The sequence below is a fragment of the Xenopus laevis genome, chromosome 6S, assembly GCF_017654675.1.
Source record: "Xenopus laevis strain J_2021 chromosome 6S, Xenopus_laevis_v10.1, whole genome shotgun sequence".
Lineage (NCBI taxonomy): Eukaryota > Metazoa > Chordata > Amphibia > Anura > Pipidae > Xenopus > Xenopus laevis.
The window spans coordinates 25,947,733-25,965,189 of NC_054382.1; the positions used below are offsets into that span (position 1 = coordinate 25,947,733).

Here is a 17,457-nt window from a genome sequence, read left to right on the forward strand (position 1 = left end):
TGATGGGTGAAAAATTTGCGAATTTCCCGCAAAAAATTTGCGAAACGTCGCCAGGCGTCTCCTTTTTGATGCTGGCATCCGTTTTTGACGCCAGCGTCAGCGAATTTTCACAATGGTTTTGCAATATTTGCCGGCGGCGAATCGCGGGAATTCGCCGCGAATTCGCGACTGGCGAATAAATTCGCCTATCAGTAGTTAAAGGCCTTCTGGAAGTAGGAAGAGACACAGCAGCCCTATGGCACATGGTTAATAAAACAGTACAATGTCATGTTTAAGCATATATTGCCCTTTAAAATAAGGAAGGTCAGTGGTTATTCAGATAGACTTGGTGGAAGTTGGACATTCTCGCATATGTAAGATATTCAATCAGGCAGCAATAAAAAGCAATGTTAAATGCCATCTAGAATGTAATACAGGAAAGAGGCAGACTCCCTGCATTATTTAGATTCGTTCTGGGATTCTGATCTATCCCTTCTGTACTTTCTCTAGTTCTTTATTCACAGAACATTTCATTTTGGAAAGATTACAAAGTAAGAATCATAATCATTTGTAACTAAAGCTAAAGTATAATAAATGTATAACTTCCCAGGGGACTGGCGTTACCATTTCCCCCCACTAAACATTATAAATCCTGCAAAGGGTCTGCCCCTTAAAGGAACAGTAACACCAAAAACTGAAAGTGTTTTAAAGTAATGAAAATATCATGTACTGTTGCGCAGCGCTGGTAAAACTGATGTGTTTGCTTCAGAAACACTACTATAGTTCATATAAACAAGCTGCTGAGTAGCAATGGCGGAAATTGAAAAACGGCTATATGGCACAGGATAAGTAATGGATAACAGATAGCATTATGTTCTACAGAGCTTATCTGTTATCTGCTGTGTAACTTGAGCCTTTTCTCCTTTGAATAGCTGCCCCCATTGCTACACAGCAGCTTATTTATATAAACAATAGTAATGATTCTGAAGCAAACACAGCAGTTTTAATAGTGCAGGGCAACACTACATTATATTTTTATTACTTTAAAACAATTTAATTTTTTGATGTTACTGGTCCTCTAAGTTAAAATAAGCATATAAATCCCATACCAGGCTTTGGATAAGGAGGGAATTCCCCCTTGTAGTACTCTCTCTCCAACACATGGACAAACAGAACTCCAGAAGAAGGATAGACATTCCGGTCAGAGTGGACCTTAGACACAATAGTGTACACTAGAAAAGCAGAAGGAAGAGAACAGAGAACAGCTGAGATCTAACATGCGTGTGATCTCCCAACATGCAGACGCGCAAACGGTGGAGATCCAAACGTAGCGAACGTGTTAAAGGGCTGCAGCAGCGTTATTGGAAATAAAATATCAAGGTGGAGGTTCCAATGAAACAACTACTAGGGGGTTATTTATCAAAGTCCGAATTTATCTCAGTATTTTCTGCTACAAACTCTGATCAAATCCGCTTGGGTTTTTTACGCTTATTTATTATTACATAATTTTTCAAATTCGTGATTTTTTAAAAGTCTGATTTTAAAAAAAAAATCACAAACAGGGTGTCAATTACATTTTATGATTACTGGTTACTTACTCTCCTCACATGTACTTATACAAATCATCCAATATCCATTGTTTATAAAATTACGGGGTATGGGATCTGTTATCCGGAAACCCATTATCCAGAAAGCTCCAAGGGTCGAAGTGAATTCAAGGGAATTTTCGAAGTAAAAATTTTTTGGATACTTCGACCATCGAATAGGATACTACGACTTCGAATTTACTTCGATTTGAAGTAAAAATCGTTTAACTATTCGACCATTCAATAATAGAAATACTGTCTCTTTAAAAAAAACTTCTCACATTCAAATTTACATTTGAATAGGGGGATTCAAATTCTAAGGGCAGATTTATCAAGGGTTGAATTTTGAAGTAATGGGGGTTTTTTTGAACTCCCATAACTTCGAAATTCAAATAAAAAACAGACCAACCAAATTTATTAAAATTTTTTCGAGGGTGAATAGGGTGAATAGGCTGTATTCGATCGTTCAAATTGAAGTAAGATTGAATTCAATTCAAAGTATTTTTTTTAAAAAAACATTAATTTCAAAGTCCACCAATTAACTCCAAATTGGTTCCAGGAGGTCCCCCATAGGCTAAAACAGCAATTCAGCAGGTTTTAGATGGCGAATGGTTGAAGTCAAAGTTTTATAGAGACAGTACATTATAAATTTCGATATTCACATTCTTGAATTTTCTTCTAATTCAAATCGAATTTGGACTATTCCCTAGTCAAAGTACACAAAAATAGCTCGAAATTCGATTTTTTTTTTTACTTTGAATTTTCAATTCAACACTTGATAAATCTGCCCCCTAATGTGTGAATTTTGACACTAAAAAATTCGAATTTACTATTCGACCCTTGATAAATCTGCTCTAAGTATTTTCTAACAATATCTACACATCTGATAAAGTTTGCTAGCATCAACAACTGTCCAAGAATTAGTGACAATTATAGACGGCACTTCTGGACAAAATTTATTGTAGCCAACTGCTGGAAAAAGGCCTAACGCATTTCGGGGCGAGCCTATGATTAAAGGATCTAATCCTGAAACGCGTTAGGCCTTTTTCCAGCAGTTGGCTACAATAAATTTTGACCAGAAGTGCCGTCTATTTGCAGAGTTTTGTCACGAAGTTACAGTGGGGACACTGAAGACCAGGCCAGAGGGAATAGCGGTTTCTTTTTTACTGTCCAAGAATTAGGGTTTGTTAATTGTGAATAAAAAAGAATGTAACAAGGCAAGAGCAACTGTCATTTATTAATTCTGGAGTGCAAGGAAAAAACAGACACAAAAGCATTTGCAAAAAACACAGATCTGATGTGAGTCGAAGTGTTATAGCACAGATATATGTTATAAGAAAAGTTGAGCTTAGCTGAGTAGTAATTAGAAATGGTGCAGCATGTGTGAGCATTTAATATGAAGAAGGAACTTTAAATGCACAGATACCAGAAGAATTGGAATATTTGGCCTGAACTCACCATTGCTCCTGTCAGCGAGATTTACTCTGCTGATAATATGACGGTTGTGCCCTTTAGCCCTCCAGTAAATTGATTCATTTTTGCCATCAGCCCAGCTTATCAATATAGCTTCCCAGAATAAAACAGAACAATGTCAAATGAAATATACGGCAGAGCAGACATTTATTGGATCTGTGCTTTAAAGCAATTCAAATAAACAATGATAATGTGAACATGAGCTATGGACCGTGGAATGACAAGAAACTGTTTGTTTTGGTGTCCTTACACCTTGATTTTTTTATAGGAAAAATATAAAATTTTTAGGTAACAAAGCAATGTGTTCAATATTTTATGCCCTTTAGTGAAGAGTGAATCTGTCCCATTTCACTTCACCAGAAAACTTGTGAAACAACAAGAAAATATACAAAACAGCGAAAAAATTTGTGAAAGTCTAATGGCGTTATTTTTGTTGCATACAAAACTAACCACGTGATGAATTTTTGCTGCCATTCCGCATAACTTTCGGTGGCAAAACTCACGGCAAAACCATACATGGCAAAAAAAAATTCATAACTAATGCCCATAGGCAAAACAGTAATTATTCTTGAAAAATACATTTTATGCTCTTTATTATTATATTTTATGTAAATTGTATAGAGTGGCAACCATACAACACTTTTCAGATCCTTCTAGGGATTGAACATCTATGGATCAAACTCCAAAAGATCATCTAAGGCAGGGGTCCCCAATCTTTTTAACCTGTGAGCCACATTCAAATGTAAAAAAGAGTTGGGGAGCAACACAAACATGAAAAAGTGCCAACTGAGGGCAGTGATTGGCTATTTGGTAGCCCCTATATGGTCTGGCAGCCCACATGAGGCTCTACTTGACACTATACTTGTTTTTTATTCAATTAAAACTTGCTTTCAAGATTGGAATTCAAAAATAAGCAACTGCTTTGAGGACCATGAGAGTAACATCCAAGGGGTTGGAGAGCAACATGTTGCTCACGAGCTACTGGTTGGGGATCACTGTAAGGTATCAAACAAGATAAAAAACCATAGACAGTTAAAGGGGTTGTTCAGCTTTAAAATATCTTTTATTATAATGTAGACATTGACAATCTGAGATAATGTGCAAATTTTTTGAGTTATTTAGCTTTTTATTCAGCGGCTCTCCAGTTTGCAATTTCAGCAATCTGGTTACTAGGGTCCAAACCGCTCTAGCAACCATGCAACAATTTTGTTTTTAGGATGGGGCCAGTGACCCCCATTTGATAGCTTGAAGCAGGTAAATCGTTAAAATATAAAAATAAAGAAAAAGTGAAGGCCAATTGAAATGTTGCATAGAATTAACCATTCTATAACATACTAAAAGTAAACTTAAAGGAGAACTAAACCCTAAACTGAACTTATTGCACCAGCCTAAAGTTTCAGCTTGTCAATAGCAGCAATGATCCAGGACTTCAGACTTGTCACAGGGGGTCACCATCTTGGAAAGTGTCTGCGACACTCACATTCTCAGTGGGCTCTGAGCAGCTGTTGAGAAGCTAATCTTAGGGGTCGTCACTAATTATCCAGCAGAAAATGAGGTTGGTCTGTAATATAAGCTGATGCTACAGAGCCGATTATTAAATTCTTATGCTAATTGCACTGGTTTCTGTGCTGCCATGTAGTAATTATCTGTATTAACTACTAATCAGACTTATATTGTGACATTTCTATTTTATGGGGCAGATTTATCAAGGGTCGAAGTGAAAATTCGAATTTCAAGGTAATTTTAGTGTACTTTGACTATGGAATAGCCCAAATTCACATAAGCCTTCCATGGAATTCCAATATAACACACCACAATGCAGTGTCTCCCCCCAGTATGCCTACTTTATGTTCAGCCACTCCCTCCTGACGCGTTTCGCGATATTGGTCGCTTCATCAGAGGGGGGAGACACTGCATTGTGGTGTGTTATGTTGGAATGCCATGGAAGGCTTATGTGAATTGTAGTTTGTCTAAATTGCACAAATAGCTGTTTTAAGTGAAACGCTGTGTATGTCTTTAATTTATATGCAGTGAGTGATATTGGACCCATGCACAGCTCTCACTGTGAGATAGCATACACCCCTAAAACAAAATTGTGCTAATAGTCCAAATTCGAATCTAATCTGAAAAAAAAATCGAAAATTCGAATAACTAAATTTATCATGTATTGCCTCTTTAAAAATTCAACTTCGACTATTCGCAATCTAAAACCTGCCGAATTTCTGTTTTAGTCTAGGGGACCTAGAACCCATTTGGAGTCATTTGGTGGACTTTGAAAACTCAAAGTTTTTTTTGGAAAATACTTTGATTCAAATTTGATCGAATTCGAACCGAATTCGAATAGAACACTCAAATACAGCCTATTCACCAGAAGTTAAAACTTTTGATTTTTTAAATAAATTTCAGTCGGTCTTTTTTTATTCGAATTTGAAAAATCTAAGTTTTTTTTGGAAAATACTTTGATTCGAATACGATCAATAAATCTGGGGAGCTACTGGGGCATCTTTGGAGACACATCTTTACTGCTAAAGGGCTGTGGTTGCCTTGGGCTGGTACAGAAACCCAAAACATACTGTAAAACATTTCTGGCCTACTTCTTTGGTTAAGGTTTAGTTCTCCTTTAAAGGTGAACCACCCCTAAATTAATTTTTTTATAATTTTTTTATTTTTATCTGATGAATATCAATACACAATTGATACTGATTGAATTTACTTTCCAGAAGAATTGTAGGGATACTGTCATGGAGAAATATGTTTTTTGCAAAACACATCAGTTAATAGTGCTGCTTCAGCAGAATTCTGCACTGAAATACATTTCTCAAAAGAGCAAACAGATTTTTTTATATTCAATTTTGAAATCTGACATGGGGCTAGCCATTTTGTCAGTTTCCCAGCTGCCCCCAGTCATGTGACTTGTGCCTGCACTTTAGGATGGAATTACTTTCTGGCAGGCTGTTATTTCTCCTACTTAATGTACCGTAACTGAATCAGTCTCAGTGGGACTTGGCTTTTACTATTAAGTGCTGTTCTTAGATCTTCGAGGGAGCTGTACAACAGCAGTAAAGAGTGACTGAAGTTTATCAGAGCACAAGTCACATGACTGGAGGCAGCTGGGAAATTGACAATATGTCTAGCCCCATGTCAGATTTCAAAATTAAATATAAAAAAATCTGTTTGCTCTTTTGAGAAATGGATTTCAGTGCAGAATTCTGCTGGAGCAGCACTATTAACTGATGCGTTTTGAAAAACATGTTTTCCCATGACAGTATCCCTTTAGTTTGTGGTTTACAATATTTTATAAAATGAACTGGGGGGGTTGTGTATATCATATGATGGTAGCATGCTGCATAATAGCAGACAATCAAGATGAAATGATAATTAGTATGCAGCAATTGCCCTTTCTAAATATTTGTCATTTTCATTAACTGATGTCTTCTGTAAAATTCATTAGAATATAATATATATTGCATAACTATTTATTACAGGAAGAATAATTACATTTAGTGACAGCAGTTAGACTCTAAGGGGCAGATTTACTAAGCTCGAGTGAAGGATTCGAATTAAAAAAACTTCGAATTTCGAAGTGTTTTTTCCTTATATCCTTATAAACGGGTTCTGATGTTATCAGTTATAAACGGTGAGTTCTGATGTCAATTCTGTCACATGACTCACTGAAACTTGTGTATTATATATATATATATATATATTTACACACTATATAACACAATAGAAAGGGCACATGCCAAATAGGTCACTACCTGGGTGCCAAGTTGCAGTTCAGTGACAACTAGACAAAACCTGAGTAGTGCTGGTACATTTTTGTTGCCTATGCATACATACAGTATGTTATATAAATATATATATATATATATATATATATATATATATATATATATATATATATATATATATATATAAAACATACTGTATGTATGCATAGGCAACAAAAATATATATATATTTATATCTATCTATCTATATATATATATATATATATATATATATATATATATATATATGTATATATACATATATATATATATATATCTGGACGAGCAGGAACGCACGACCATGAATGCTGCAAGGGCCGGGTGCCAGACTGTAAACACATACAAAATCCCTCCAATGTCGGCACTCCAGAATCAGTCACGCTTGAGTCAGAAGATCAATATCATAAAGGTTTATTAGGATAGACCAACGTTTCGATACCACACAGGTATCTTCGTCAGGGTGAGAGTGCCAAACACAGATTGCCATTTTAAGCAACAAAATGGCGCCAAATACTCGTTGCTAAGGGGCCTTAGCAACCCAGTGAGAGGAAAAAGTGAGGTGAGTATAGAGAAAGAGAAGAGAAAAGCTCGCTGTCCCACCAGCAGCCACCCTTACCTGAAAGCGCATCAATTTCTACGGAGTCAGAGGAATTAGCAGGCCAGAAAGTGAGAGCGCACCCGTCCTTCAATCCTAGTGCGGTGAGTCAGCGCCGCTGAAGTGCCAGGCGGAACACGTAAGCTTGGCGTCCCGGTTGCTAGGCAACCCCAGCTGTAACCCGGACTGCATCCAGAGCCGCACGGAGCTAGTGACAGTGTCTCTGCGCATAGCGCTGAGAGCTGGATACAGGCTCAAAACTGCTCACATTTGTGGTTACCTGCAGGGGGGAGCTAAAGGCAGCGAGAACACCCTTACACCGTTAGTGCAAAGCACCAACGGTGTGGGGAGGAGCCACCATGGGTTGCGTAGATCAACACGGGGGAACCGCAACAAAAATAGCCTGATAAGCCAAAGGCCCACACATAGGAACAGGGGTCTCGCCCGTCAGCTATAACTGGCCAGTAGGTTGGCGCAGAACGGATGGCCATGGGGTACATTAGGCCATAGGTCTGCCGCGGGGTACTCCTGCTACCCACTAGGCATGCTGGGAATTTATCTTTCCAATTACCACCGGCAACGATTGATCCCTCGTGGATTCCGAATAAACAACATCCCAACACTGGGCCGCAACAATCCGGAATTCTGTGGCAAGTGGTGCGGAATCTTGAACCGCTGCTCCTTTGATCTGATCCTACTAGTGGTTGACCAAGTGGGCAAAGACCTCGCTACAACTAAATCTGAAATTACTAGACTGGAGGAACAATACTTAGAATCACTCAGAACTGACACTGTTACTGACTGGATTGGCAAGCTAAAGGGGGTGATCGACAAATACCAACAGGATTTGACCAACTTCAAACAAAACAAACTCAAGAAAGTCTCGGACGATTACAAGGCCAAGAGAGTTTACGGTTGGTTACTTGGACTAAGACCAGACAACTACAGGGCACCCTTTAGACGAAGACGTCTACCCCGACCACTTAACACAGTCGATAGTTCTGATCAGTCCACAGATTCTGACACCGGAGCAGAACATACCTCATCACAGCCTTTTTTAGGGGTAAAAACCAGGGCAGGCAGAATCAAAGAAGGAGAACGCGGGGACAAGGCCGCACCCGACGTGGAGGGAGGAAACATAAGAGGAAAACCCCCCAGGAACAGGAGAATGTAATCTTCAATTTAAGCAAACATATACTCTCCCCTGGAGAAATTTCCCTCTTGTCTAAAGGCCTCTCCTTTATCCCAAGTAATAAGCACAATACGTTGGACATATTGATTGATGTCCACAAATTCCAACGGCAATTGAAGCTTAGAGAATACTTTAAGGACTCCCCCGCTCAACCTACAACACCCTTCAAAAATAAAAGCTCCTTTGATCCACCGAACACTCCGGCCCCCATCAAAACGTTTGGCAACATACTCAATAGGGAAGTCAGAAGCATGAAAGATTCTTCTCCTCCTACTAATAACCTGTCCCAACCCGAACGGAACGACATTAAAACATTGAAGGATGATACTGACTTGGTCATACGCCCCGCGGACAAGGGGGGCGCTATTGTCCTTCTGGACTACACCTTTTATAGAAAAGAACTACTTGAACAGCTGGCAGACGACAATACATACAAACTGCTTGATGGTGATCCCACTGCCAAATTTAAAAAGGAACTGGATTCCTTACTTGTATTGGCTAAAGATGCGGGATGGCTGGACCACAACACATATCGGTTCCTGTCCACGCCATTTCCCCGGACTCCCATCATATACACCTTACCGAAGATCCATAAATCCCTGTCCTCCCCTCCTGGAAGACCTATTATTTCAGCCATAGGGTCTCTATACCAATCTGTAGCCACCTACATCGACCACTTTTTACAACCGTTTGTCCATAACATGGATTCATATACACAGGACTCTAGGCATGTGATTCGACGTCTGTCGGAGCTACATGATCTTCCCCCCACATGCTTGCTGGTGACTATGGACGTTAAGAGTCTATACACTGTGATACCGCATACACAGGGAATTTGGGCATGCCGCAAGGCGCTTCTGACTGATCCACCTCACACACCTCCCATTGAATTTCTCCTACAACTACTGGAACTGACTCTTACAAGAAACTTCTTCAGATTTGAGAAACTATTCTACCTTCAAATGGCAGGGACAGCTATGGGTAGCCCCCTCGCACCGTCATATGCTAACCTTTTCATGTTTGAATTTGAAACCTCTCATATCTACCCTTTGTTGGGGAAATCGATTTTGACCTATTTTCGCTACATAGACGATCTCTTCTTGATCTGGACTGAAACAGAAGATGCATTGCACCGCTTCCACCAGCATCTCAACAGCCTTGACACCCCTATCAAACTTACATTAAACTGTAGTACGAACAACATTGATTTCCTTGACCTCAATATCTACCTGGAAGACTCCACTATTGGCACTAGACTGTTCAGGAAACCCACTGACCGTAATTCCATTTTACAAGCAAGCAGTAACCATCCCCCGGCCACGATTAGGGGTATCCCCTACTCACAATTTCTCCAAGTAATAAGGAACAACAGTTCACGTACTTCTGCCATAACTCAGCTAAGAGAAATGTTTGAGCGATTCCTACAGAGAGGATACTCTGAGCATCTACTGTGCCAACAACTTGAACGAGCATTGAAATCCACACAGGCTGACCTTCTTACGGCGAAAAACCCTAAAGACGGACAGAATGCACCACTGGTCTTTTCTACTATGTATTCCAAATCCTCCTTTAATCTGACTACCATTATTAACAACCACTGGCCCATGCTGAACATGGACGACTCACTGACTTTCCACCACATGCCCAAACCCATGGTGGGTTATAAACGCGATAGAAACCTCAGAGACCTTCTGGTTCGCACCGACTTTTTTCGTGGTCCCAATACTGAGCCAAGCTGGCTATCTGCACAAAAGAAACTGGGGTGTTTTAAATGCCCGAACTGTACGACATGTCGCAGCCTGCTTACTGGCCCTGACTTCCCCCATCCACACACGGGGAAAAGATACAAGATTTTACACCGCCTGAGTTGCTCATCATCGTTTGTGGTGTATTTCATCACGTGTCCATGTGGTCTATACTATGTAGGGAAGACCAGCACCACTTTAAAAGAACGGATTGCAAATCATAGGTCTGCCATCAGCAAAGCCTTGAGGGAAGGTACAGCACAGCAACCTGTGGCGAAACACTTTTTAACAAAAGGTCACTCGCTACCGACCCTGAGATGTATGGCCATCGACCATCAACCCACCCTGGACAGAGGTGGAGACAGGAACTTAGCACTACTAAGGATGGAAGCAAGATGGATTTTTAAACTGGATACAGTAGCCCCACGTGGACTTAATGAAACACTCCCTCTTGGCTGTTTTCTATAACCAGTGACTACTAGGTCCTCCCTCCCTGTTTTTGAATAGTCCCTGTTCATATTACTCTGCTACAGCCCTATGTTTGGATCATGGACTTGTTTGGTTGGGGGTCTGATTTCCCTTTATGTATATACCTGTTTACTGTTACTGCTTGGATAGGTGTTGCATCTATTTTGTATGTACAAACTCTGTAGCTTGCACTAGGTACTACTATACTGTCGACTGAACATCCTTCACAGTCCTCTGTCTGCATACACAGACTTTGCTTTTATCCTTTTCTCCTTTTCTATACCTTCTATTCCTCCTGTCCCCCATACTGCCCCCCGCATACCGAGTGGGTAGCAGGAGTACCCAGCATGCCTAGTGGGTAGCAGGAGTACCCCGCGGCAGACCTATGGCCTAATGTACCCCATGGCCATCCGTTCTGCGCCAACCTACTGGCCAGTTATAGCTGACGGGCGAGACCCCTGTTCCTATGTGTGGGCCTTTGGCTTATCAGGCTATTTTTGTTGCGGTTCCCCCGTGTTGATCTACGCAACCCATGGTGGCTCCTCCCCACACCGTTGGTGCTTTGCACTAACGGTGTAAGGGTGTTCTCGCTGCCTTTAGCTCCCCCCTGCAGGTAACCACAAATGTGAGCAGTTTTGAGCCTGTATCCAGCTCTCAGCGCTATGCGCAGAGACACTGTCACTAGCTCCGTGCGGCTCTGGATGCAGTCCGGGTTACAGCTGGGGTTGCCTAGCAACCGGGACGCCAAGCTTACGTGTTCCGCCTGGCGCTTCAGCGGCGCTGACTCACCGCACTAGGATTGAAGGACGGGTGCGCTCTCACTTTCTGGCCTGCTAATTCCTCTGACTCCGTAGAAATTGATGCGCTTTCAGGTAAGGGTGGCTGCTGGTGGGACAGCGAGCTTTTCTCTTCTCTTTCTCTATACTCACCTCACTTTTTCCTCTCACTGGGTTGCTAAGGCCCCTTAGCAACGAGTATTTGGCGCCATTTTGTTGCTTAAAATGGCAATCTGTGTTTGGCACTCTCACCCTGACGAAGATACCTGTGTGGTATCGAAACGTTGGTCTATCCTAATAAACCTTTATGATATTGATCTTCTGACTCAAGCGTGACTGATTCTGGAGTGCCGACATTGGAGGGATTTTATATATATATATATATATATAAATATATAATACACAAAATCCATGAATATCTTGTAAATTATATCCTTATAAACAGTGAGTTCTGATGTCATCAGTTATAAACGGTGAGTTCTGATGTCATTTCTGTCACATGACTCGCTGAAATTTGTGTATTATAATAAATAAAGTACCCCATGTTGCAAAATATGAGAATATTAGAAGTTACGTTGGAGTTCCATGGCCTTCGGCCTCGTGTTTTTATATGGTCATGAAACTCCTCGGTAACTTATAATATCCTTATATTTTGCAACATGGGGTACTTTATTTATTATAATACACAAGTATTATAATAATAAAAGGGGGGTACTTTATTCAATATATATATATATATATATATATATATATACACACACACACACTGCTTGATCACAAAATTTGGCATTATATTGTGCAACCTTCCTTGTCGGTTGCATTGGTCAGCGTCCCGTACCTGTATCGTGGGTATATATAGGAGAGCGCACCTGGTCAGGATCAGGTGTGGATCTGCAGGACCGGGTTATGGTCGACTTTTAGTCAACCCGTATATAACTGATGGGTAGTGATGGGCAAATCTCTCCCATTTCGTTCGCAGAAAAATTCGTAAATTTCCCACAAAATTCGCGAAACGGTGAAAAATCTTGAAATTGGAAAGTTTGCAAAAAATTCGTGAAATTCAAACGTTTTCACGAAAAAATCGAGCAATTCAAAAGTTTTCACAAAAAAATCGAGCAATTTGGAACCTTTTCACGAAAAAAATCAATCATTTCGAACAGTTTCACGAAAAAGAGTGAAAACCGGAAATTAACACCGGCGAATTTTCACGGGGGATTCTCAAATGTATTCGCCAGCAGGGAAGCTGGAATTTATTCGCCCATCACTACTAATGGGATCCCCCTGAAGAGGTACTAGTGGCACTTGGAAGGGATAGTGACACTTGGAAAGGGATGGCCCTAGAGAGAGGCTATATAAGAGAGAGAACAGTGTGCCACTTCTCTTTGGCTGATGTGAGAAGAGTATATGCCAGGGAGCCTGATGCTCACCACTTCAGTGAGATACCAATGGGAATAAAGAGTTAGGTTAGATTTGTGGAGCTCACTGTGGATGGCGAGAGTTAGTTGGAGGCCAGTTAATGAGCAGTTCACAACTCAATTTTTCTGCAGTTGTAAAATGGGAACAATATCAAACAAAAATTAACAACCCAAAAGAATAGGGTAGGAGATCCCACTCATGCCAGGCTGGAATGGGAGTATGAATCACATAGTAATTTATTTGGGTGGAGCAAATGAAAAACATATAATACAAACGTTCACAGGCCTGCTTGATTTAAAATTCTGAATATGGAACATGGTGCATTAGGCAATGGGTAAGGTGGGGTTTCTGATCATTAGGGCAATGAAGAAAATAGCAAAGGCCCTTTGTGCTGTAATATAAATGTTTAATATTCATGATTTGACTTTTTGTTTGGCTCACAGAGCCTTAGAGATCAACTTGATATGTTGATGTAATGGGATGTAAAATCCCATTACCTAATGATTAATACCACTATCCATAATTTAAACTTCAGAAATCTTTATCATCCAAGTTACCACGTAGGTCACCTTCACTATAATTCTGTACTTAATGTATCAAGATAGTACTATATGTACTGTATGCTAAAAAGCCTAATCTGACTTACAACTGTACTATGAATAAATCTGGAGCAGGCACTCAAAGAAAGGCAATCTTCCACCAAGTAGTAGAAATCAAGTAGAAAAGATTTATTGTGTCCTCTGCCTTACTAGTTTCGTGTTACAAACACTTAATCAGAGGCCTTTGATAAAGTGTTTGTAACACGAAACGCGTAAGGCAGAGGATACAATAAATCTTTTCTACTTGATTTCTACTACTTGGTGGAAGATTGCCTTTCTTTGAGTGCCTGCTCCAGATTTATTCACGGTTGTCCGCTCCCCATGCTGAGGGCTCAGGGCGGTGCACCTGGGCCACTTCCCAAATGTGGTGAGTAAATACTCCACTTCATGGAGACCTCCTCGCTATCTTCTCATTAGAACTGTACTATGTTGTATATAAAAATAGCCTTCACACAGTAGACCAGTAGACTGACAAAGAAACAACGATGGGAAAGTAGTAACTGTAACTGTAAGGGATGAAGCATCTCACAGCTGATTTAGTGGATTTAGTGCTAAATTGCATGACCACAGCATGGACCAATAATCTGCTGCAATGCCTTGTAAAAATAAAGCAGATGTGTAGTTTCATGCATTTGGTGGCATGAATTCTATGTACTTTCCACTCAAACCATGACAATGAAAAATCAAATTAGACCCTCCAGACTGTGCCTGAAACCCTAGTAGTAGACAAAGTTGGTTTTAAATCATCCTGGCCAAAAGGAACATTAATCTGTGGATAGGATTTTATTTGATTATATTTTTATTGTGTTTTCAGAAGGAATCGATAGGAAATTTGTCACTTAGATCTCGTTCATCACCCTTATTACCCAAAAGCAGATAACAGGTTCAAGTTGCTTTTGTTGGGTTTACAATAATGTAGTCTGTAAGTGCAAGGAAAGTGAATGATCTCTTTGCTCAGGATACATCCAGCATCCAGAAACAATTTAAATTGGAAACCAAACCACTTAATCAAACAATAGTCTGATAATATCAGTAACCCCAGCACATTGGTCTAGGAATTTGCAGTGTAATCCACTATGAGACAAGTTTTAGGGGTGTTTTTATTAAACCCTCGTCTCCAGTAGCCAATCATTTTAAATCCATAATTTTAATTTGTTAGAGTTAGGTTTGAAAAGCCAAAGTCTAAGAAGCTAACAGACTAACTGAACCCTTTAAGGAGTTCCCTATTTCCAAGTTCTAGGTGTCCCCAAAAATTATGCAGATGCCTTTAGGCCCATTCACCAGTGGTAAACAATGTTAATGATGATTTATACTTATGTTCTTACACTTACACCTTTCTGTAATTCTCTATGTCAAGTGTGGTGACCCATGGGGGGCCCAGTTACCCAAAGTTTCTCCCTCACACATATATAAGGTCATTTTAGCTGAAATGCATTTAGTTAAAATTAGGGATGCACCGAATCTACTGTTTGGGGATTTGGCAAATTCCAAATATGAAATTTTGGAGGCCTAAGAGGATCAAAATGGTAAACATTGATTATGAACAAAGCGCAATGTTCGGATGCAAATCATGCATTTCCCCAAGTTGCATTTCCTTCCAGCATTCTAGAGTCCTTGTGGCTGATGTGTCAAAGCAAATGCATTTATGCAATTGGTCTTTCTTAGATTGGGTGCAGGATTGCATCACCTGGTACATATTGTTCAAATGGCATTTCCATGTCATTCTTTGGTATAAGTCTGATGCACCTACTAAAGTGTCATACTGGAGGGGTATGGGCCCACCGGGACAGCCACATGAAGGGCTTGCAACACTCTCAAGGGCCCCCCTCTGCTACCCCCAGTCGCCTCCTGTGTCCCTCTTTACCCGTACTATCTTTGAGCACTGATTCATGATGCGGCTGGGCGAGGGGAGGCCAGGAAGGAAGCAATAGTGGATCTGTGCTGGCAGGGTTTTTTCCCGGTGTCCCACCAGTCTAGTCTGACCCTGCCTAAAAACAATGCAATGGAAAACCTAGAATTACCACCACTTCCAGAGTGATTGCAACTCCAGGGTTCCCCAGCATCAGTAAGTGCACTTGCAGGACAGAGAATGGTGTTTGGCGCAACTATACATGCAAGTCAGTATACTCAACATTTGCATCCATTGTAGTGCAAGTATACTTGCTTAGTGTATACAGTATATACTCGCTGCTCATTAATCACCCTTTGAGGGATCCTTTTCTGCTTTGAGCAGTGATGAATTAGTACAATAATGTCATACAGATTTAAACATGGCCAGTAATTCCCGCCCCTATGCAATATATTAGAAATTCTAAGTTCTCTTGCACTTTCATGTCATCACTACCCACCACCCATTGGTACTATTAAAACAAGCAGAATGCTTAGAGCTTAGGTACAGACCGAATGCTACCTAGGATATTTGAACAGCACCCAAAATATATTCAAACTGGCAGCAAGTCAGACTTACTTAATCCATTCCTTATTTGGCCAAAAATCAAATCTAAATATTGTGTTTGGCCCACAACCTTCAAAACAAATGGTCTGTTCCACGTTTTCATAGGCCAGGCCTTATTTAGAAACCCTGGACGGCAAACAAATGCACTGTATTGCATCACAATATAACATTATGCTTACCTAAGCATAAAATAAATACAGAGATAAACAGTTGATGAAAGTATTGCTTAACCATTTGCAGCCAGCAAAGAATGAAATACATTAGTAAGCTCCTGACACTTTTTAAGGGACCGCTGTAAGTGGCAGTAAGGCACCATCAACTCTTCCACTTTAATTACCCATAGCTACGGGGAAATCTATGCATGTATACATCTGCTCAGTGATGGCAAGGCAACATACCACTATCCTTTAGATTAGATACGCCAGGGCCCTCCTTACCTACTGGATTGGTTTGTCTGTGTGTCAGTTGTTATTCCCCCCCTATATGTACATGACAGTGAAATATGCTGGTGCTTTATAAATGAAAGTAATAATGATCATAATCTTCAGCTGTGATGTACAGTCAGTGGATGTGTAAGGAGGGAACTTCAGTGCATATAATGTGCTGCCAGGCTGCAGTTCCAGATGTGCTGCTCCCCCAACCAGCGCCTGGCCAGATTCCCTACACTAATAACAGCAGCAGTCATGTTTTCCATTGCTGACTGGGGCTCTGGCTGCTGCAGGGAGAAACTGCCCTTGTGGGTGCCCCTGGGGTACAGCAAAAAAGGGAGACACAAACCTGTAAGCAGCAGGGTGCTGGAGCTAAAAGCTGCCGGACTCATATTAGATACAGTGATGATCAGTGGCCGCAGTATTTTCTTCTTCTCTCCTGCTTGTCACAGGCAACAGCAGCAGCAGCAACATCCCCTCCTCTTCCTCTCCCCTCCCACTGTCTCCAGCCCTTCTCTTTCTCTCTCCACCTCCCTCACTACAGCTCCTTTTTTTTCTCCACTGTCCCTGCTCAGACCACTGACAATGGGATCCTGATGACAATCCCACTGTGCCACTCGTTGGAATGTCACATTTCCGGGGGAGGAATAAAGATGAGGGGAACAGAAGCAGCACTGTTTGCCTGAAGGTTAAAAGAAGAAATACACGAGTGATATTTTACCCACAGAATATGCCAGTTTCGCATATCAAAGCTGAATACTATAATAATATATGTATAATATAGAGGATAATGTACAGCTAACCCAATATGTCATTTATAAGTCATGGAGGAGTTCTCTGACCATATAAAAGTGAAAGGCTGAAGCATTGGCGTAACTAGATATTATGAGGCCCCACAGCAAATTATTTTTCAGGCCCCAAAATGTCTAGAAGTGTCACGGCCGGCACCCAATACCAGAACAAGTGCCAAGTACC

The 17,457-nt window shown here is 40.6% G+C and overlaps 1 protein-coding gene across 7 annotated transcripts in view; it reads right to left on the bottom strand.

Annotated features, from left to right (window-relative positions):
- The window catches only part of sgce.S (sarcoglycan epsilon S homeolog), a 49,584-nt gene extending 32,606 nt beyond the window's left edge, over nucleotides 1–16,978 (bottom strand). For 3 of the 7 annotated variants that reach the window (XM_018268798.2, XM_018268799.2, XM_018268797.2), the window contains exons 1-3: nucleotides 16,832–16,978; nucleotides 3,024–3,131; nucleotides 1,089–1,211 (exon numbers count right to left, since the gene is read on the bottom strand). In XM_018268798.2, coding sequence (XP_018124287.1) covers nucleotides 1,089–1,211; nucleotides 3,024–3,131; nucleotides 16,832–16,874 — 274 coding nt within the window. In that variant the 5' untranslated portion in view covers nucleotides 16,875–16,978. 7 annotated transcript variants of the gene reach the window in all.
- Between the last annotated feature and the right edge of the window lie 479 nt (nucleotides 16,979–17,457).